The 23,230-nt window shown below is 40.4% G+C and overlaps 3 protein-coding genes across 5 annotated transcripts in view; 2 read left to right on the top strand and 1 right to left on the bottom strand.

Annotated features, from left to right (window-relative positions):
• esamb (endothelial cell adhesion molecule b) overlaps positions 1–15,690 on the top strand; it is a 44,016-nt gene extending 28,326 nt beyond the window's left edge. Inside the window, exons 2-7 of the mRNA XM_067507375.1 lie at positions 5,268–5,413; positions 6,163–6,364; positions 6,696–6,851; positions 11,224–11,346; positions 11,428–11,557; positions 12,720–15,690. Of these exons, the coding sequence (XP_067363476.1) occupies positions 5,268–5,413; positions 6,163–6,364; positions 6,696–6,851; positions 11,224–11,346; positions 11,428–11,557; positions 12,720–13,191 (1,229 nt within the window). The 3' untranslated portion in view covers positions 13,192–15,690. The remainder of the gene's footprint in view (positions 1–5,267; positions 5,414–6,162; positions 6,365–6,695; positions 6,852–11,223; positions 11,347–11,427; positions 11,558–12,719) is intronic.
• A 138-nt stretch (positions 15,691–15,828) lies between these two features.
• On the bottom strand, positions 15,829–20,732 carry acad8 (acyl-CoA dehydrogenase family, member 8). The gene is made up of 11 exons (XM_067507376.1): positions 20,573–20,732; positions 19,781–19,881; positions 19,246–19,415; positions 18,942–19,051; positions 18,777–18,853; positions 18,549–18,686; positions 18,270–18,405; positions 17,359–17,456; positions 17,109–17,261; positions 16,918–17,020; positions 15,829–16,797 (listed from the first exon to the last, which is right to left on the bottom strand). Exons 1-11 carry the CDS (start codon positions 20,682–20,684, stop codon positions 16,742–16,744), a joined length of 1,254 nt encoding a protein of 417 aa, XP_067363477.1. The 5' UTR covers positions 20,685–20,732; the 3' UTR covers positions 15,829–16,741.
• Positions 20,247–23,219, top strand: thyn1 (thymocyte nuclear protein 1). Of its 3 annotated transcripts, none has more exons than XM_067507377.1 (8): positions 20,247–20,332; positions 21,772–21,830; positions 21,916–22,085; positions 22,167–22,235; positions 22,423–22,515; positions 22,602–22,697; positions 22,794–22,944; positions 23,028–23,219. In XM_067507377.1, the coding sequence occupies exons 1-8, from the start codon at positions 20,298–20,300 to the stop codon at positions 23,072–23,074; spliced, it is 720 nt and encodes a 239-aa protein (XP_067363478.1). In that variant the 5' UTR covers positions 20,247–20,297; the 3' UTR covers positions 23,075–23,219. The 3 variants fall into 3 exon arrangements, with proteins under 3 accessions (XP_067363478.1, XP_067363480.1, XP_067363481.1); XM_067507379.1 differs by lacking the exon at positions 20,247–20,332 and adding an exon at positions 20,709–20,862; XM_067507380.1 differs by lacking the exon at positions 20,247–20,332 and adding an exon at positions 21,073–21,375.
• Positions 23,220–23,230: the final 11 nt, after the last annotated feature.

The raw sequence follows: 23,230 nt of genomic DNA, 5'->3' as shown, positions 1-23,230 counted from the left end.
GCCGTGTCACTGATTTGCTTCACTTGCTGTTTGTGTTTTGAATTGTTGCAAATGTATTACATTTGCGTACTTACAAAAGTTTTGGTTAGAATAAAATCAATGTGAGTGTGTAATTTTTGCCTATGGAAAACTGGCAGTTTTTCACGGTTTCTCCTCATGGTAAACATTAGCATTATTAATGAAAATGACATACTGTAAAAATATAAAACCAGTTTTGAATTGTACAAAGACAAGATATCAAATTTTAAAACTGCGAAAATGTATCTTCAAATATAACTACTGTATAAATGGGCCCGCTGTTTGGCCCGGATAAACTAGAAGGGTTGCTGCAGGAAGGACATCCGGCATAAAACAACGTGCTGTAAATGCTTTAAGAGGTATTATAAACATAAACAATGATATTATTTTATAGCAAAATATAAAATCACTCTTAGGACCCCATTAAAACCTTTAACCTATGACCACGTCGTTGTTGCTTTGCTTGGTTCAGATCACCAGTTCCTTTATAAGTGGCGGACCCACCTCACCGGTATTGATGGGGACAGGGGTGGTGGGTGTGGGTGTTGGGGGGTGGGAGAGGTGTAAATGGAGAGCAAATCTAAGCCTCAGCTTAAGCTTTAGCTGCAGAGAGGGACTCACATGAGGGAAAGACATGAGTGCAAGCAGAGATTACTCTGGGAGATAGAGTGAGGCTGCTTAAAGAGGATCACTTTATCTTCACACAGGGCTTTTACAGAGGGACTCACTTGTTATCACTCACTTGATCACTACAACACACAGCAGAATTAGGCTGCAACGCTTTGTTAGACATGGAAATGGCATGTACTCCTGTAATAAATGACTCCTCGTAGACACACCTGCTCCACCTAATTTGAAATCACACTCACACCAGCTGCGTTGCTTTAGTTGACAATGATTTATTGATTTAGTATTTCTTACATTGAGAGATTCCACTGCTTTGTTGATTCGATGATTTTCCACTGTGATCTGTATCTGTTTATCGGATGATGTTGTTTCGTGTGGATGTGCTGCCCCCTGTGGACTAATCACAGTACTACACCAGAAGCAGATTTGATCTCTTAATTGTGCCCCAGCTCGTACATGCATGGCAGCGTGAACTCTGACTGCTGTTTGCAGGTTTGCTCTCGCAGCTGCCAAAATCTCCTAGCAATGATGATGCCCTGCAGGAGAACTGCAAACATTGTTTATTCTAAAGAACAGAATCCAATTAGCAGCTATAAAGCGTGGCCAGGATGAATGATAGCCTCTGGTGATTTATAATTAGGACAGAGTTAAGTGAGGCTACAGAGTTTCATATCTGCATCGCCTTTATTGGCAGATTTTCCACTCCTGTGAAGGATTGAGTTCATATTCATATATATGTCTTGACCTGTCTCTATCTGCCTGTATTCGCAGCCACACACACACACACACACACACACACACACACACACGCACGCATCCCAGATGGAGACGACCAGAGATTAGTGAAGATTTTCCCTCATTTAATAGACAATTGAATGACACAGTTTACAGGATAAACCTGCTCAAAGAAGCACAAAATATTTTTGGAGTGGTGAGACTACAGGGCTTTATCCTGCTTCCTCGTGGATGGTCTGTGTGTATAATATTTAGCATTACTGTCTGCATTTGTGCATCCCTGCATGCCGCCTGTAGCTGGCACTCACTCACACCAAGAAGTAGTTTTAGTCTCATCAGCCTACAAAAAAAAAAAAAAACCTGATCCTTTCTGATTTGTCTCTGGTGCACGATTCATACTAATCAAGGTGCGATGCCTGTGAATGTAGCTTTTTACAAGGCGAGGGATTCCAGGCATTCATTGGTCATGTAGTCACAGTCTGATCGGAAATGAGACCCTTTTTTCAATATTGTTACGTAATTGTTACAGCACGTACATGTCAGTTCATTGGACGGCACAACAGCATAAACAATAGCTGCTGGAAATGAAATCTGACCACTAACAGGATTTTTGAGAGGGAAACTACTGTTTCAGAAAATATGGGGGAAAAGGCAATTCTTCTGTTTTCTGAGCCGCTGTACATGATGAATTAAAACCAGGCTGATATGATGATGGCTGCAGCCGTGACAATATAGATGAAGATAATAATCTCTTGCACGCATGTTCCAAAGATTGCTTTACTGTGAGACACAACTGACACAAGCAAAGGACGGACATGAAGACATGTTTTGCGATTAGATGGAGAAATATTTTTGCATTTATGTCTTACAGTTCACACAGGTTGGACAACTTGTTATGGTATGTTGTGGGTAGACATCACATGTAGGTTCTATGTTATTGCTGCAGCGTGGCCCTGTGGATTCAGCCAGTAATGTATATCCGGTTGGCATTTGTGGTTTTGACTGAAATGTCTTGACTCCTGTTTGATGGACTGCAACTATTCCCCTCAGGACCATTTGGGCAGAATTAGATGCAATGAATTTGGTGATTCCTTAACTTTCAGCTACTTGCATCGTCGCTCAACCTCTTAAAGAACCTCCAGTGGGTTCCTTTAACCTGTTTCAGATCAATGGCCATATAAGTATTAGCCAATAAGTACCTGCTCCAAGTGCTAGCAGACTCATTAGATCATTAGATCATTAGATCGGTGTCGTTTTGGTGCGACAGAAACATACTTTTGGTTTGGGTTAAGCAATAAAAACAATAAAGTTAATGTAAGGGAGTTATGATATTGATAAGCTATTTGTTTTTGTTTTTTTGGTTATTGGTCTGTATCCATATGCAACTAAACAAAGGAATGTGAGCAGCAACTACTTTTGTTACTTTTGAGTGTGTGTCCCTACACTCACCAAGCAGTTCTCCCCCATTCTGCTTCTGTAGAGATGGGTTCAACGACGGTAGTGAAGGTCAGTTGCATTTCAACTACAAACATCAACTTATAGAACAAAACATTTTCCGAACAGATTTATTTAAGTCATCTAGTAAAATTCCTTCTAAATCTTGTAATTTTTTATTGCAATATATGTTTCGGAAAGAAAACAATATTGCAATTAAAGCTTTGTACAATATTACACAGCCCAAACCTGGAGGGAATTTTATCTGGTCCCACAGATGAACTGATCAGATAATGAGTCCGGACGTTCATGTAAACTGCAACTTAACAGGTTGACAAGAGCAGACCATCTAGTTTTGTTATGAGCACAGTAGCTGGTGGTACGGTGGTGAATGTGCTGGTTGGGCCTGTGCTCACATACTGAAACCATTGCTATGAATGTTTGTGTTAGCCCTGCAGTACCCCCCCCCCCCCCCCCCCCCCCCCAATTGCCCAGTGTCACACAGGAAAAGATAATTGATGGATGTCATGTTAGTATGTCACTGTTAACAAGTACAACTCAAAGTAATAGCACTATCGCATAAGCACCGATTTAAGAATTTTGCTAAGTGCAGCATCAGAGTTTTATAATAATAATAATTTTGTCATCTTTCAAACACTTGTGTGAAATTCACATACAGGCTCGGCCAAGGTCATATGGCATGAATGATTAGGTGAAAGGTACAAGGTTCCGCTAATAGTAATTAAGAGAACATAAATGGTGTTGTTGATGATGGCAGTGACATCAGAGCTGGTGGGAGAAGTCACCTCGTGTTGTACTACATCATATCTGTGTATGGTTGAGCTGTTGAGCTCACGTGAGGTGACAGGAGAGCCCGGGATTGTATCGGGATTAGTCAACGGGATTTACTAGATTCAAAGGGACGAGAGCACCATGGCAGCAGGGTCACATTGCCCCGGGAGGAATAAGAAAGCAGCGAGTAACCCTGAGGAAAACTTAGCACAACAACCATTTCTCATGTGTGTTGTGCCCCTTACACATGTGCATCTCACGCTCTCTCTTTTTCTCTCTCGTGTCCACATTTGCCTCTTTTTCATCTGCACACCCACCTTCCCAGCCCCTAGCACCGCCACCAATCACCTAATTCTCCTGCCTCGACATGCCCAATCTAGAAAAGAAGGAAGGCGTTCCCGGCTGAACAGATGTTCTGATCTCAGCTGCCTGTTTATGGATCATAACACCCCCCACCCCCTCTCTGGCTTTTTCTGTCTCTCCCTGTGATTTCCTCTGTATCCATCTATACATCTGAGCATATCAGGGCTCTTGTCACAGTCTCCGTGCTTTCTGCTGGCTAAGGAGTTAGTCGACGGAATCCTTTTTTTCTTGGTGTGAGTTTTTTGTTCATTTAATCAATCCTCAAACTGGAGACACAGACCGACTCCGACTGCTGGGGTCAGTTGATCCAGCTTCAGCTGGCGGGTTCAGGTGACTGGGCACCCTGTAAGTTGGACCATTACCTTTCAAAGTTTCTTTTCATCGGTCATCTTTGTCACACCGGGCCTAACAGCTTTGTTTCTTTGTTGTCTGACTGAAAAATGTGTTTAGGCTTTTCCTCCACTGTGTTTGCTGAGCATTAATGCGTGATTAGTGATTAGATGGGTGACAAAAGGTGAGAGGACATAGGAAGAACCAAGTCATTTGCTTTGTACGTTTTAGACATTCGGGAGCATGATTCTCAGCTTCAGGTTAAACTAAATGATCAAGATTTATGTTTTTCAGATCATCCTTTAGTTTACATCCCAAGTTTAAAAGTCATAAAACATATATTTGCTGTAATGTGTCCTTTTCTGTTTTCTCTGCCAACACACAATACGATATGTTTCTCGTTTGTGTAAACGGCAGAATGTATAGAGAAAGTGACACACATGATGATGTTAAAGAGAAGCACATTCGACACTGAATGAGGGTGTTGCTGATGATCAGACGAGCTGACAATACAGTTCTACAACTCTAAACGTTGAAATGTCCCGTTGTTCACCTTTAATGCCTCTGATCAGTTCTTTTCATATTGTTCTTAAGATCGCTTCCAAAGACATGTAAATCTGAGCCAAAACAGTGATGCCAGGTGATGGATTTGATTCTGTAACAGAGAAAATATGCATAACACATTCACAACAATTCACAAAAACTAAAGCAACTTGTGTCCAAAGTGAGGTTTTGCTGCTTTTCTGTTTTATGTAACTGTATAGATCAAATTTATTCTGAAATCTTTTAATCCGACATAAGGTGTGGATATGCAAGACAAACAGAAAACATTTTTAATAATAATATCTAATATAGTGCTGTGTGGGGGCACAGGCATCCGCCAAGTCCTGACAACAACAGAGACTACGTTACAGCTGCTACATTTAAAGTTGTGATGAACTCTATTCTGGTCTTTGTCGTCATTCCAGGTGACATCCAGATGGTGGAGATTCCCAGAAGAGAGTTGGAGGTGGTGAGAGGTCATATGGTGGTTTTACAAGCCTGGTACAGCCCCCACTCAGACATTTCCAAAAACACAGTCATCTGGCACTTTGTGGGGAATGAGTCCAAACAGGTGAGAGGGTTAAATACATTTGTAAGAATCAACTCTGTAGTTGTCACTGCTCTTGCCTCCGCAACAGCGAATTAAAACCATCTTTTGTAGCAGAAATGTTAGGAAAATTGTTGGGATTTGCAGTTTTTCTTTGTTTGTTGCCATTTTAATTTGAAGTATCTTTCAACCGTTAGTCCAGCAAACTGTGAACATTTGGAATTATTCTTGAGAAGCAGGAACATACATACTGTAGGTTACTCCACTTTGACACCATTGTGTACGGGGAAAACCTATCTAGTTGCTTGGAAAGGTGGGAAAAAAATAATCTGTAGAGACTGGGATTATATTTAACACCTCTGCTGATGACAGACTTGTGTTGTGAGTTAGTTTTCAACAACCGAAGGATGGATGTTCTCGACATGTCATGTTTGGTCTTTACTGCACCACCCATATGCTGCACACTGTAAACTGTGTGTGTGTTTGTTTGTGTTTGTGTATCGGCTGCCAGAAAGCTTATATTAAATCGAAAATCAGCCTAAAATTCAACATCCACCATCTGTACATGTCAGGATTATCTTTATGAAGGATGCTGATTTCGGCACTATGGTTAATCTGCATATCTTAATATGGCTGCAGCAAACAAAAATGTACATTATTTTCTGTGTACTATACAATATGACTCTCCTTGTATAAAAATGTTCATCTAATAACTAATAAAAGTGGGATCATTTTAGTAAAATGTTGCCATTATTGTGTATTTGTTGGTGCAGGTGATAAACTTCAGCTCAGGTGAGGTCGGGCATGGTCAGAATGAGTTCACTAAAAGAGTTGGCTTCAGTGTGGCGATGCCATCAGCCAACCTCTCCATCTACATCAACAACACCCAGGAGTCTGACTCTGGACGCTACGTCTGCAATGTCATCATCCCCGGAGCTGTTGGCATTTCTGGAGAGATGCGCCTTAATGTCAAAGGTAACGACCACGGCGTCAGGGGAATTTCAAAGGTCGGGTTTGATCAGAACCGTGTGGAATGCAGCTCTCACACTGCCTCAACATTTTGGAAGGATTTCGTATATGTGCCGAGTCTGCTCAGAGACAGTTATGTATGTGAGTGAGCACTGCCAAGATAAACATCATCTGCTGTTTAGGGATTCACCCGACTCTGAGGTCATTATATCATCCTCCAGCAACTGGAAGCAAGTCCGCAGTGGCAGAGGATTAAAACTAATGTATCAGATCAATAAGATGTCATTTATCCTCTTTTTTTTTTTAAACATAAAACCGTCTGTCTGTCTGTATCCAGTCCCCCCCTCTCCCCCAGTATGCACCCTGACAGGAAACCCAGTGGTGAAGGGAAACGTGACTTTGAGCTGTAAGTCTAGTCATGGCAAACCTGTCCCCCAGTACAAATGGACTAAGGCTGCACCGATGTCTGAGGTCTTCTTCTCACCCATGCAGAGTGAGTGTTTTCTATTCACACAAAGAATATGTGCACGTAACCACCTCATTTCATCTAAATCACATAAAAAAGCCCACTTTTTTCACTGTCTTCCCACACAGAGCATTCTTTTCTCCGATTTTGAGATTCCTGCATCAACATCCCAGAAATAGCTCCCAAAAACAGGTGTCCTACGGGTTGAATGATATACTGTGTCGTACAGGTCGTAAAGCCCCTTGAGGCAAATATTTAATTTGAAAAACTATATAAATAAATCTTGATTTAAATTTTGATTTAATGGACATCCTAAAATCAGTTAAGCATAATCTACCAGGTGCTTTCCAAAAATTTTAATCCATTCGGCTACTTACAGGATGGAGTGTTTGTTAGGAAGGTTTTTAGATTTAAACTAAAATTATTTCATCTATATTTTTGTTTCATGGTTCATTTCAGCCTCATTTTAGTGTCTTGTTTGTAATTATCAGTTCTATATTCATTGCCGGCTATTTGTGCCGTGTTCAAAAAAATATTCATTGCATAATTTTAGAGCGGAAAAAGTGAGAGCAATATTCATTTTTAGCCAAGTTATTGGCAGTCAGCTTTATTGCCCAGGTAGATGTTCAAACACACCTCAGAGGAAGGTCCTCAATAAAGCCCCAGCGTGCAGCATGAAATCCTCTTTACAGATTGAGACATCTCAAACCGCAGAGCACACACCTCTCACTGCGTCCATGCCAGAGAGGAAAATTGATATTTGTTGTTGCAGATCGTGCTGCAGAGAAAACACCATCTGTTTCTGAACAACGGGACTTAGTATGATTGATTGAATATTGACTTTGATCTCTCCTTTCCATTCTTTTCCTGTTTCCTACCCGACTCATAAAATAGAAAGTGATTTGTTCATTCACCCAGGGTTTTCACTATGCAGTGTGCACATGCACCTGTTTACATACCACTGACACTATAGTTTAAACCCTATGCTCATCCTCTTATACGGCTGCTGTACATATGTGCTCACCATATTCTGCCATCACTGCTTATCTGCTTCAGCAGTCCCTGTCTTTTTGATCTCTCTCTCTCTCTCTCTGCTGATCCTATCTCTCAGCGCTCCTCATTTCCTGTTAACCTTGGTGCCTAATCTAACAAGCCCCATGTCATCACTTGATCAACCCCTCTAAGAGGCACAAGTTGGATTTGGGCCTGAGAGTGGACTCACACTCTTCCACTCCCACCCCCACCTGTAACATTTCTTAGCTACCTTTTCATTCATGCTCCTTGTCTCTGTTTCCTTCTGCAAAAAAACAAACCAAAAAACAAATCCAGAATGGAGAGCCTGTCCCCAGCCCATGCTTGTCCTTGGGTTCATGGGTAAGGGTTTTCACTCATTCATTATCCACTTGCTTCCCCACCTTCATTTCACTGTCACCGGCAAACTGTGACATCCAGAGGAGTCACGGTTTCCTCGACTCACAGCCATAAGCTGTAGGAAAGCTTTAAAGGAAAAGAAATCAACCCAATTTGTAGGAATTCTTAGAGGATTATTGTGCAGGAACGATTGCTATCTAGGCACTCGGGGCCAGGGGATAATCCCACCTTAAAGAATCATCAGAAATCTCAAAAAATCAAAAAAAAATCTGGATGCTAAACTTAGAAAAACAAGGGAAAGCAAATCGTCAGACCTGTATAATTAATATTTTCTGGCAAAGGGTTGAATTTGTCCTTTAAATCTTTACCCGATGTCTGTTAGATTTAGCTGCCACCCATTTAGTTTCATTTTGCAGTGTGTGCTAGTTTTAGATTTACATTAACCCATATGTTCAGTGTCTTTACAAAAATTCAAACGGAACTAAAAAATCAAGAATACTTTAGTTTTTTGTGTTTAACCCTGCACAAATGTATTTGTTTTAGATCCAGAAGTAAAATGACACAACATATAAATATGATGAAAAAAGTGTTTCCTTCAAAAATGTGACATGAAAAACTGCATAAACTTACAGTATATCTGCATAACAACATCATTTAAATGTCTGTCATAAAAATGTCTGGCTTTGGAAAATACATTAAGCATTTTACACTAAATATACAGCTGCAACAAGGTTGGTTGGTTAGTTAGTTTAGCTGGTTGAAACATCCAGCTGTCCAAAGGTTAAAACATAGGGCCGACTAGTATCAACACGCTACAGTTTATTCTGTAAAAAAAAAAGAAAGTGGAAAAATAACAAGTGTCAATTACCTAGTTGTTGTGCTGCACGTGCTGAGTAATGTTTGTCCCCGTTGGACAGAGTCAGGGTAGCAGGTTTCCTGGTACATGTCTAATGCCAAGCTAAGCAGAGAAGGAGATTCACCCCAACTCTCATTTGTCCTTTTTATATGATTTGTTGCATTGACACAAAATCAGCTTTACAGCCTTTTCAAGTAACTGGGTTTCTGCAGCTAGTACGGGGGGGTTAGATACAGTACAATACACTTTTAAATTAGCTTTTTACAATAATAAATGTGCATGACCAACAGCTGCATTGGAGTGGAATAGCTGAATGAAACCATGACATGGATCATTGCCTCCTCTTTTGAAATGAGGTCCACACAAAATCTGCCTAAAAGTGAAAATCTGATCATTCATTAGTTGTGTGCATGTGGCTTTTACAATAACCTGATGACTTAAGTGCACAGTTATTGTAAACTAAACTGTGTATTGTGATTTGACCTTTTGGCACACAAAACAATTAATATAAAGGCATAGTTTTTTGGCTGGCATCGTTTATGATCAGTATTTTATAATGTAAAACAGTGAAAATTTTAAGTGATGAAGTAATGAGTGCAGCATTTATTTTCTGACTCCTCTCTTTATCATCTTGACATAACTAATTATCTGTAGTTGGACAGTGTCGTGTGAATTAGGAAACTTCATTATGAGCCACATACATGAAATCAGTGACTTTACATTATTCACGTCACATGTCAGGACTTGATTGGGGCTGTTTCTTCACCCTGCAATGAAGTATAACATGTGTAATGCTGCTTTACTGTAACATCAGATCCTCTCCAGCTCAGCTGCCGCTGGAATCTGATCACGGTGCAGACTTGCACTTCAAGCTCATAGTCAGGTGATGCTCTGCTAATCTGTCAAAATTGGGTTGGATTCTTCACAGCTGGTTATCAAACGTGGGGATTAAATAATCACAGAGGGTCAAGTGCATTTCACACACTCATCTGAAACTGTTTTATTTGCTACTTATGTTTATTTTGATTCCTCAGGCGTGATATTAATACTCTGGTCAAAAGATTAACATAAAATATTCCAAGCAGCATCCTTTCATAAATTCTAGCTATTACTTTAGCTACACAGCTTTACTTTGTTGTTTCCCAGTATGTGTTTCATTGGGTGCTGCTTAAATGCACAGTTACCAAAAAAAAAAAAACAGCTAATTAACATCACTGCTAAATCACATGACAGTTTCTGGCAGTTATATTAATTATCCTGCTAAAATGATGTTTTATGTGCAGCTACCTACATTAACCTGACTCCAGCGGTGATGCAGTAGCAGATGGTACTCACAAAGCACAAAGCTTCGCTCTCCCAAACTTTGGGATGAAGGCAGCTGTTTAGACACACTGATTGTTGAGGATTTTCTGGTCTTGTGCATTAATATGTCGCTGGCATAATGTGAACCTTGACTTTTCATCTGGGATGATTTGGATGAATCCCTGCTTTGCATTACTTTTCTGTCTTTGGGGATTGAGTCAGTGCAGGATGTGTGACGTGTGTTTTTGATCCATCCAAATGCCAACCACCTTGCGGACGTCCGATTCCACAAAATAGACGCACTCAATTTTTCTTATGTCCCCACAAAAAGCAAAAACACCTCATGACAAGACATGCTGTGATGTGACTTTTGAGATTGGATTTCAGAGGATTTGTTGCCATAACCCCCTCATAAAGCTTGTTTGAAATGTTTGCAGCAACACAGCATTTTAAGTCCAGATGTGGCCAGAAGAGCAGATTGTGTTTAAAAGGGAGGAAGCCACAGTCTCGCTGTTGGTGTCATGACCTCGGTGTGAGAATATATTCAAATGCAAATTGTAGACAAACACCATTATTTAGCAGCGCCTCAGAATTATAGCTGCAGTTATTTGTTATTGGATTGTATCAATGCCAAATTATGAGCAGTCGGTACAGGGAACCAGCGAATATTGGATTAAATTCTGGATTAGGGCTGAAAAATCCATTGCTTTAATAACTGGAAAACAACAATGATACCATTTGTTATACAGATAGTTTTGTGAATTGTGAATAGGCTAAGCAGTGTACGATTTCCTTGGCTAGTTCTTCCAAGCACACAAATACAGACTACTTACATATATGAAAAGTGAAAGATGTGTTGCTGTTTTGCAGATGAGAGACACGGCACCCTCAGGTTGAGCAACCTCACTAAAAGCATGTCTGGGAAGTATGTGTGCCGAGCCAGCAACACTGCCGGCTCTGACAGCTGCTCCATTAACCTGGAGGTTATCGCCTGTGCGTACACACTAAATACTACACACCGGTTATATTCACAGCTGTGATTGTCATATAGTGTAAACACCATCTGTTTCCCAGCTTCCAATGCAGGTATGATGGTGGGTGCGACACTGGGGTCAGTGTTGGGACTGGTGGCCATCGTGCTTTTCTTCTTCTTCATACTGAAGAGGAGGCGGGACACTGAGGAGGAGGTGGCCAATGAGATCAAGTGAGAGTTTCACTTTACACTCAGTAGCCACTTTATTAGGTACACCGGTGCAGTCCGACAATACCATGATTTTTTACAGGGTTTATAATATTCAATATGTTTTGGAGATTTTTTTAGGTTCAATTATATGTTTAATACTGACTTCATCATAAAAAAAGACTTTATTGCAGAACAGATGTATTGGAATACATTAGATTGTACAGGTGTACATTACAGAGGGGTCACTAAATGTATGTGTGGTGAAATGGGCTTTGAAGTAATAATCTGCATCTAGTTCATAACAGCTACTACATAACAGTTATTTATTTGCAGGGGTGAAGTACATTTACTCAAGTACAATACTAGTACACTTTATAGGCACTTGTGCATGTGTGTGTGTGTGTGTGTGTGTGTGTTTTGTGGCTGAAATATATACGCGATCAGTGACATTATAACCACCTGGTGGTTTAAATATAAAACTATATGTTTTTAATAGAAATAATAATTATTTAATAATAATAAAAATAAATGCTGATGTATTGTTACTGGTTAACTGCATAACTCATCACATAAAGTGGTTCAATTCTAACAATACTATCTGTGACCTTTAGTTTAATTAAATACTGTACATGTTTTGCCATAATACACATAATCAGTAATGTTTAAAATACATTGTTTTCTTGGTGGAGTGGTTTTACATTATTACTTAAGTTAAATGACGATAACCTGCTTAGTACTTTTACTTGATTATTAGTGGTGCGTGTAGTGAAGATTTATTTTTAGACCAATATTTGCACTTTTACTTGAGTAATCAGTTTGTGTACTTCTACCCCCTCTACACACAGTGTATCACATTTTACTGGTTGCAGATCCCTTGTTTAGAGCAACTGCATCAAGCCTAAGAGTCGATGACATCACCAAATTGTTATTTTTTTCAGTTGATGTGCTTTTCCAGACTTTCATTGCAGCCTCCTTCAGTTTGTTTTAGGGGGTTTCTCACTTGATTATCCTCTTCAGCAGACCTACAGTTCCCATTAGAAGGTAGAGACAAATAACTAATATAGTTATTCAGGTTGGAAGACTTCTATAGTCAAGATGTTTCCCAAATTTAAGGGTAGGGTATCTAAGTTAAAGATTTCTTTGGACAATTTGACTCACTCTCTTTTCTATTTCTCTCTCACAGGGAGGATGCTCAGGCACCAAAGCGAGTATCATGGGCTAAGAGTAACACGGGTTCTGACATTGTGTCCAAGAATGGCACGCTGTCCTCCATAGCCACTAGTCCTCAACCGCGAGACCCCCACCAGCCCAACTTCCACTACCCATACTCGCCCACCTCAGCTTCAGAAGCAGGCTCGGTGATCAACGCCTACCAGCTGCGACCTGGAGAAGCCAACACTTTACAGGGACTTCCTGGTTACAACATTGGAGGAACCCCTTCACGTAAACACAAGTTACGTCCCAGTACAAACGGGGGCCCTCCGCAGGTTCTCAGGAGCCCTGTAGTTGCCATCCCCAGTAGGACTGAAGGGGCTCAGCCTCAGGTGCCACCGCCACTCACTGTGTCCCCGCAAATCAGGTCCTCCACTTTGACACGTATGGGAGCTGTTGCTGTAATGGTGCCTGCTCAAAACCAAGCCGGCTCGCTGGTGTAGCTGGTGGAAAAAGCTCTGCTGGGAAATAAAAGGACAGCAGTTACTGAGAGAGAGAGAGAGAGAGAGAGAGAGGAAGGATGCCTTGAAATGGAAAGCACTTTCTCCATGAAGGCCTGAAAGGTTGTGCGAGAAGACACTGCCTCACAGCTGGTTTGTGCTTCTACTGCACAAATTCTCCCTTTGGTTTATTAATAGATAATTAACAGCGTTGTTCATGTGAGTTTCTTTTTGTATCCCACATTCTGGCTCCCTGAAGAGAAATATATTTTTATTTACAACTTAAAAATAGATTTTAAAAATGATATTCAAAAAGCGATTGCGAATTACTTCAAGAGAGTTGTGTTCATGCCAAGATGTCTGTCTGTACTGTAAACCAAAATGAGTTCAGTCTGCTTAGAGTTTAACAGTTTCTGCAAAAAAAAAAAAAAAAAAAAAAAAAAAATATGTTTTGGCTACATTTTTATAATATATGAATAAACAAAGCGTAAACACAGTTTTATAATTTCATTTCTATTTCACTGTACTTGGCCATGCAAGCATCACTGTTCTGTCGTGTTTCTCAGGCTAACGGCACTAGTTCAGAGCAAAGCCCCAGCAAATCCCAATTCAGGTACTGAAAACATCTCACTTTGTTTTACTTATCGGTGAAGATTCCCCGTCAACCAGATTTGGTTATCTGAAGATTGAATCATGTAAACTGGAAGTCTTTTTTTTTTTTTTTTTTTTGGTTAGAAACGTTTCGCTACTTCTCCAAGACTGAAGAAGCTGCTTGGATAAGTAGCGAAACGTTACCAACCAAGAAAAAGACGTCCAGTTGACATGATTCAATTTTCGGACACATTTATTCGCGTTCATGTACGGGTTGTGTATGTAGCCTACTGTGGTGATGGCAGTAAGAGGACACCAACATATCTACTTTGTGTTGTAGATTTAATTTAAAAATACATATTTCTGTACACCCATCTAAATTTAGCGCTTTAGAAAAATTCAGAGAATTCATGAGAATGCATTCACAGTCTTTCGGAGAAGACTGGAAGAGGAAAACATCCCGCACACGAAAAGCAACCTCAACCCAGATCGGATCTGTGCCCTCCTGGATCTGTGTCTGACCACCACATACTTCACCTACAGAGGTGACTTCTACACGCGGAAACACGGCAGTGCGATGGGTTCCCCCGTTGCCAATCTCTGTGGAGAAGAAAGCAACGATGCACTTGTTCATATAAATATAGATGAGATCCCAGTGAACATCAAAATCCAGGAGATTCAGGCTTTCACAGACCACAATAATGCAGTGGACTTTAACAAGTTCACCATGGAGGACACCAAGGACAACAGAATGGCCTTCCTAAACTTGTGGGAACCTGGACATAAAAATCTACAGGAAACCCAGACATACTGACCAGTACCTATATGCTTTGACTCCCACCACCCACTCTAACACAAACTAGGAGTCGTCAGGACCCTGCACCAAAGGGCAGAAAGGGGAGGGCTCTCAAGGCCTGCAGTTATCCTACTTGGGCCTTAAACAAGATGGCGTCCAGGAGAAGGTTAATGGACAGAGCAGAGACACAGAGTCAAAGCAAATCCTGCTGATTCCTTACATGGCTGGAGTTTCGTAGAAGCTGAAAAAGATTTTCAGAAAACACCACATACCTGTTCACAAACAGGTATGGAGACAAAGACTCGTCCACGCAGAAGGCTGAACACCTAAACACAAAACTGAAGAATCCTCCTCTCAGCAAAGGAGAAGCCCTGAGACACAATCTGTCTCACATTATCCATGCTGCCCTCTCATCCAGCCCCAGGAAGATTAAAACCACTTCACACATCCACCAAAGGGGCCACACTTAATGATCCAATTCCAGGGAATTAAGGGTGACTAGTATCGTAAACATGACCTGCCTATGACTCCGCCCAGTTCTCACCTATTAACCCCTATTATCCACCTAACGAGCCTTTTCAGGCCAAGTGAGAAACAAGGCCTACTCTAGGGGAAATAACCGAGTCCCCCATTAGTCCAATTGACTTGACTCAACCTTCAGATTTTTTTAAATCAGAGATTTCAGGTTGAACTTTTTTTTTTTAAAGTTTGCCAAAAGATGAAATCTACAACACAAAGTGGGGAATAGGTGGAATAGTCAGAATATTTTGAAAAAACACTGTATGAGTTTATTGCCTGTCATGGTTCTGTAAATGGAATGTAATCAAAATAGAGAGATTATCATTGATGTATACCTTTGAAAGTGGATGGTGTCTTCCTTTTTTTAACAGAGGTGCTTGGTATAACTCCATATACTTATTGCTGTAAACACACAGTATGAGGCTCTTTAGTTGAGTATAAGGTCAAAGAAAACACTAGATTTCCTCCAGTGTTCAACTGATGGTCACGTTTGTTTTCTTGTATTTATGCCAATCTCTGGAAATAACGTAGCACTGGTTTAATTCATGCTGAAAAGGCTACATTTAGCACCTTCATTAAAGTTCTGATTGTCAGCATTTTTTTCAATAGTGTTCTGGAGTGTGATTTTAGCCCGACTGAAATATAAGCACTTCTCTTACACAATATTAATCATGCCAACAATTGGTATAAAATGTGATTCATGCTGCTAATAAAAGCGCTTAGTCCTTTGGTGAAAGTTAGAATTACTTTATTCGGAGTGTCTGCAAGTGTCATTTGCTAAGTGGCAGTTGGAACACCTCGTGTGTTTTTATGTGTGTAAAATATGCTGCGTACTAACACAGCATATTTTAATGCAGCCAGTTTACATACTATGGAACACACAATGGAATAATATACAGTAACAATACAATAACAACAGGCATTAACAAGATCTGAAAGGCCACTTCAGGGATAGAAATGCTGAAACTGAATGTGAAAGCAAAGCATGATACAGGAACCTGGTTCATCAACACTTCCATTGTTGTTAAATACTTTAAATAATGTAAAACTCAAACTTTTACTTACAAATTGAGTGTAGGTTGTTTGTTTTTTTTGATAGAAAAAGACTCAAAATTCAAAATACATACTAGCAGCTTCAAAAGAAAGTGATTAAGGAAAAAAGAAAACTACTGCTGGCAGTGAAACTGCTGTGTTGTGTTTTTCACCATGTGCTGTGGCCACGATACAGTATTATCTCAGACTCTGCGTCTCAGGCTCAGTTCAACTTAGACTTTCATTGGTGTTGTCAGCGTTAACCAGCTGCATTCTGTGCGTAAATAAAATGTGCTGTGTTTATTAATTATACCAACGTTCTGATGTCATTTCAGCTGACTTCAAATGAAGGCATCATATAGTAACGTGACAATTTTTAGCATTTTAACACCATCAGTTTAGCTAAAAATGAAACAAATAACCCAAATAATCTAATGCTAGAAAAAACTCTTGTACTGATAAAGTCAAAATTCTCTGATCCATTTTTTCCCACCTTTGCTAAATCTACAATGCAGAGGGCTGTTTAGGAAACCGGTAACAGTAAGAGATCTGAAATGATGATCATTAACAATATGGTCACTACTGAAGTCAGTTGAGGGACAAGGGAAGGACTTGTCAAGACTCTGTCAGCAGGTTTCGAGAAATAATCATCCGCATCACCTCATTTGTGCCTGTTGAGAAACCAAAAAGAAGAGTTGGACCAACTGTGATTGTTCTCACATTTTTACTCGTAAGACGATTTGTCATATTAAAATCAGAAGCACAACACATTCAGAAGAAGCAAAGCTCACCTTCTAGGATCTGATGTACTCTGATGTCACGGACAAACTGCTGCACTGCATAGTCTTTGAGGTAACCGTACCCACCATGCATCTGCAGAGCCTGGTTACAGACCTGTTGAGTGTGAACAGGTAACAATACAAAAAAGGTCAATTCAATGTGAAAATTGTAACACTGCCCTCCAGTAATCAGAAATACTCACATTAAAGCACTCATCTGTGGCAAAGAGCTTGGCCATAGAGCAAAGGGAAACCGCGTCAGGCCGGTTCTCCTGCAATGCTGTAGCAGCTTCACGCACCAGAAGACGAGACGCAACCAACTTGGTGGCCATTTCTGCCAGTTTGAACTGAAGAAACTTCACACAGCAAACACAGAGGGAAATATGCCATTAGGATAACTTCAATCACTGGCAGACCCAGTGGCTACAGACCTGTGTTTTTTCCCCTTCTTACTTGGTTGTGGGAGAGCGTTTCTCCAAACTGTTTGCGCACCAGCATGTGATCCCTCGCTAGCTGTACACAGGCATGTGCCGCCCCAAGAGAACAGGAAGCTGTCAGCAGAGCGAGTAAATAAATAAAAATTGCTGATTAGTGAGAATGTCCACCACTGTGGAATAATAGAAAACCAGTAGCACTACTAAAGAAGAGTCAAACCGTCAGCAGTGTGTCAGTTACATAGCCATACTGCTGTAAGCTACTAGTTATTCCACATCACCTGAGTGTACTGAAATAAGCTATGGGCCGATTTACTGTCTATTAATCAGACTTTTAATTTAGAGCTCGAACCCAATGACTCTCAATTATTTCCTTAAAGAAGTTAGTGTCATCACTTACATAAATAGAAAATGTATAACTGGATTTAGTGTTTTTTCATCATCAATATAATTCCAATCATTTTGTCTAGTTATGGAGACAACTAGCAAATATGGTCATGTGAAAAAATATTCCAACCCTTGATTTCTTTCCTTTTGTGTGTCACACTAAACTGTGCCAAAATGTTACCCAATACTTAAATTACCACTGTTAAAAAGGCCAGATTACATTTATGGTTGCAATCATCATTTTGCTTCATAACTCCAATGAGGTGTAGCTCACAGACTGATGACCTGATGATCTCCTTCAGAAATGCCCCTGGATGCAGCAAATCATCCCTACGGCATCACACTACCACCTCCATGCTTGAAATTAGGTACGGAACCCTTCATTTGGTTTAGATCATTCCCCTAAAAGCTTTGAGGGTCATCTAGCTATGTTGTCACAGGATTCAAATGAATTCAAATCACTTCACAAATCTACAACGATGTTTAGTTTAAAGCTCCAAAACAGTTTTTATCACATAGTTGGAATAATATTTTTCTGCTCACCAATATTAATTCTGCCTCCATTAAGGCCTTTCATGGCAATGTTGAATCCTTGTCCTTCCTCACCAAGACGGTTGCTTACTGGAACCGCACAATCCTCAAATATCACTGCTCGGGTAGGCTGAGAGTTCCAGCCCACCTGAAGAACAGATTGAGTGACAACTGAGTGACTATGACTCAACTCTGCCATCTAGTGGTTGTGAGCAAACATCTTGATGGAATATAGCAAAAAGCAAAACACACATGCTCTTAAAAACAGTTCTTAATATCATTGAACTCTACCTTCTTTTCTTTTTTACCAAAACTCAGTCCTGGTGTTCCCTTCTCCACCACCAAACACGAAATACCTTTGGGTCCTTTACCTCCTGTTCTGCACATCACAACATAGACGTCCGTGTCTCCTCCTCCACTAATGAAGGCCTAAAAAAAAATAAATAAAACACACAGACATAAAACACATTTCTGGGCATACAAGCATTAAACTGCATGTGGGCGTAGACATGCTTCAACCTTAGAGCCATTCAAAATGTAGTGGTCTCCTTTCCGCTGAGCAGAGGTCAAAAGAGAAGCCGCATCGCTGCCACTGCCTAAGGTCAAAGATAATCACAAAGTGAGATTTTTAGATTTTGATTTTCTTGGAGCGACATGTATGTGATTCTTTATGTATAAACTAACCTGGTTCAGTGAGACAGTAAGAAGCAAACTTTTCCATTGAACAGAGATCCGGACAGAACTTTTCCCTCTCTTCATTATTGCCAAATGTGTCTATCATCCAGGCACACATACTGCAAAAAATGTACAGTACAACATTAACAGGAAAAGCAAATACAGTAAATGTCATAGCCATAAATATATGCAGTCAGCCTCAATACACTTTTTAACCAACACTTTTTTACTAAATTTTAAACAAAATAATTAATTTATTATTATTATTAATTTCATTACACTGTAATGACATTGCCAAACAAACGGTTCCTACTTGTGGATACTCATATAAGCTGTGGTGCTGGCACATCCTGTGGACAAGGCCTCAAAGATGACAGATGTGTCCAGGCGAGAAAGGCCTGATCCTCCAACATCTGGATGAACATAAATACCGCCAAACCCCAACTGAGCTGCTTTTCGCATCGTTTCCACTGGAAATATTTCCTGGAGGAAAATGTAAAATACAAATTGTTATAGCCCAGTTATAGGGAAGATATTAGTGTTAAGGCATGAGAGCCGTTATTTGTTTATGATTTATGAATAATTCATGTTCTTTAAATCCGTTGTGTGCAGTTCATTTCAGTTTTGAATAGTGGGTGCAGGTGCTCATACTGTGTCTCAAATTTTGAAATAACAGGGAAGACAGTTTAATTTTAGGATGTGTGTTATTATTAATCTCTCAAAGGACACTGGGTGATCTACATCTACTCAAGCAGGACCAATGTATCAGAAAGCCTGCTTTAAAGAAGGGCAGCCCAGCCAGATAATCAAGTCCTTCCAAAGTCATCTTATGCCTCGCTGCCACATACCTTTTGGTCCCATTCGGCCATGTGTGGACTCATTTCATTGGCAGCAAAATCAAAGGCCACTTTCTGGAACTCCTTTTGTTCATCTGTGAGTCCATGAGAGGCTGTCAAGAAAAAACACAAGAACATACAGTATGCACCATATGGATGAAAGTATGTAGAAATGTAAATACAATTGTCACATTGAACATGCATCTCTTTGGGTGGCAGCAGATAACAGATGCAGGCTTAAAATGAATCTGGGGGCATGAAATATAGCATCCTTTAGAAATGGTCATTGTACACTGAATGTTACATTGAACATGAAAACAAATCTCACGTGCTGTAACTTCGAGATACTGAATGTAAATGTAAATCGGTTGTTTGGAAAGTTGGCCCTCTTGAATTACTACCTGCAAAAGCTAAAGAATCATATGGTGAAACGCAGATTTGTTAAGAGCCTTTCAAACATCACTCGATCCGCGTTAGAGGAGGGGCGGTGTTAGCTAAACGGGGGCGTGTAACTCGCTGTGCCTCATGAATGGAGGACCAGAGGACCAAACTAACCAATGACAGGTAACAGTCTGTACATTTAATGTTAAAAGACTGACCGTGAGTTTATTTACTCATAGTTTTTGGTCAAACTATTCAAACTACTCGAACTAACAGCTAAGTTACCTTACAGCCTCCAAACTGACTTGCTTAACTGACGTTTTACTCGCCCGGTGTCAGTCGGATGCTCTTTCATGCCAGCTGCCAAAAACAAATTAGAACATTTGTTAGATGTGTTAACATTTCTCTTTTTCTGGGACTTACGGTCGATACATGAAGCAATTCCTCGTCTTTGTGAAATTGATATTAAATGTCTGTTCCTGCAGATGCTGGAAGCCAGTCCGGAGAGTCTTGTAAAGGGTCTGAGTGCCGCCATGTTTACCTCTTACGCAGTGTACAGTTGATTATGTCAGACAGCCGCGGCTGCTGCTGGGAAATGTAGTTTTATTATCAGGAAACCGGATGTAGATCTAATGCAGAAAGCTTCTCATTCGAGAAGTATATGTAACGTTAAGGGGGGAAAAGACGCAGATAAAGTCCTCCATCCAGGCCAGGTGTGACCAAAACACTTATCTACAATTTTTAAAGCAGATATTTTTCTTTGTTTAACATTTATCTTTCATTTAATATGTGTATAGACAGAAGTTTATAATTTAGATCTACTCCAACGTGGTAGGTGGTGGTTTTTACAAGGAAAATAAAGGTTTCACAAATATGAAAGTGACAGTTTTTTAAACTGTGTATTTCTTTTAACCAGACCTACCTGATGTTGTCTGTAGGTTTTGTATTGTCTGATTTCTGTATACACGTTAGCAACTGAGAAGAGTCGTTACATTATAAACGGGAGCAGCTGGGGACTAAATCCAATGAACCAGTGTTTGTTGACGTCACGTGTTGGGGTCTTTTCCGCGGGGTTTGACGGCTGACAGCTTTACGTTACCTTAATCACTGCTTATATAAAGGTGGACTTATCCGTGTTTAGACGGATTATCTACAGACCAGAGCTGCTGTAGAAGCTCGGTTACTATCAAACCGTGTAACGCACGTAGTTTGCATGTGTGGCTCAGGTTTGTATGTACTTGTTGAAGCTTGATAGAAATACTATATGTGTTATATTAATATCTTAAAACTCAGACTTCCATGCAGCATATATTAGATATTCATGGGCTTCATACTTTCATACGTCATTGACTGTAAAGGTTTTGCAACCAAGTATTATAACCGACAGTTTGTTACTTTGTCTAAATACTTTTGAGCACCCACGAATTTAAACAATGTTTTTGGTAAAATAGCAAATTCTTAGATTAAAGCTGACAGTCTTCACTTTCCTTTAAAATGTTTAGATCATTTGTGGTGGTGTAGAGTTAAAATAATGAAATAAATGTGGACATAACTGTAACATCATATCTCATCCTATTAAGGATGATGCATCAGACCTGAGAATTAATCATCTCTCTTTATAGACTGCGCAAGATGCCGCCAAAGAAAAAGGCCAGAGTTTATAAAGCAGCAGCAACTTCAGGTGAGGAATTTAAATTCACTGAGTAAATTGTGTGACTAAAGAAGTTATTCTTTATTTAGTGATGATCATTGCTCCAACAACACAGGAAAAGATGATGACAGTGAAACAGTCTATTCAGTAAAGGAGACAGTTGGCGGTAAGAAGAAAGCTGCCGTTTCAGTGGAGAGCTCAATATCACCGAGTTCTCTACAGTACTGTCACTGGCTGATGAAGTCTGAACCAGAGAGCCGCTTTGAGAATGGCATTGATGTGAAGGTGTGTAGAAGTGATAGCGTTGTCATAATCTGTTGTCTTTAGTGGGCTGCACTCTTTTGATGCCTTTGGTTCATTCTGCAGTTTGGGATCGAGGATCTGAAGGCTTTGCCTATTCAGACCAGCTGCTGGGATGGCGTCCGTAATTATCAGGTAGATCCACAAAGCTGACTGCTGAAACCACAAGATGCACACCAGAAATAAGGGACGGGCACAAAACCACTCTATTGTTTGCCCATTGTCCGCAGCCTTGTGCAAATCTTGAGAAAGGAATGACTACTAAAGTTTTTTTTCTCTTTCTTTTCTCTGTGGGAATGTGGGAATTATCTGTCATCTGCAGGCCCGCAATTTTATGAGGCAGATGAAAGAGGGGCAGCTGGCTTTCTTTTACCACAGCAACTGCAAGGAGCCAGGGATAGCAGGAATTATTAAAGTCAGTCACTCTCTCGTTGCTGACAATATTGCGTTTTAAACAAAGCTAAACACACATGTGATGTCCAGCTATGTCTTTTTTACTAGATTGTGAAGGAGGCTTATGTGGACCACACTCAGTTTGACAAGAAGGATGTCCATTATGATGCCACCAGCAAACCAGGCAACCCCAAGTGGAGCATGGTAACATCACTGAGAAGCATCAGTTCTCAATCTGTTTATAACGTACGGTTACTGTTAATAGTCATGAGGTTTGAGGCTGCTTTCTTCTCTCTACAGGTGGACGTCCAGTATCAGAGAATGATGAAGCGTTTTCTGCCTCTGTCTGAGTTGAAGAAGTACCACCTGCAGCATCGTGCCAAGGGAGGACCCCTGAAGGACATGGTGCTTTTCACAAGGGCCCGGCTCTCTGTGCAACCCCTGACCACTGGTACGTAACAAAGTATGATACGCACTCCTGTTTTTATCGCACCGTGTTGAGCTCGTTATGAGCACAGCCTGTTCTCTCTGCAGAGGAGTTTGACTTTGTCCTAAGTTTGGAGGACAAAGAGCCACTGTGAGGACCTGGACCAGATGATGCTTCATGACGTAGTGAAATCATGAAACTTCAACCTACTGTACCGTCATATGCCGAGTGTAGTATGCAATACTGTAGTGTTTGTTCTCTTTTCTATGCATAAATGTGATTAAATATGTCAAACTATAGCCCCCATGCA

Source organism: Channa argus, chromosome 6 (assembly GCF_033026475.1).
Source record: "Channa argus isolate prfri chromosome 6, Channa argus male v1.0, whole genome shotgun sequence".
Classification (NCBI taxonomy): domain Eukaryota; kingdom Metazoa; phylum Chordata; class Actinopteri; order Anabantiformes; family Channidae; genus Channa; species Channa argus.
This window is presented reverse-complemented; position numbering and strand designations above follow the sequence as displayed.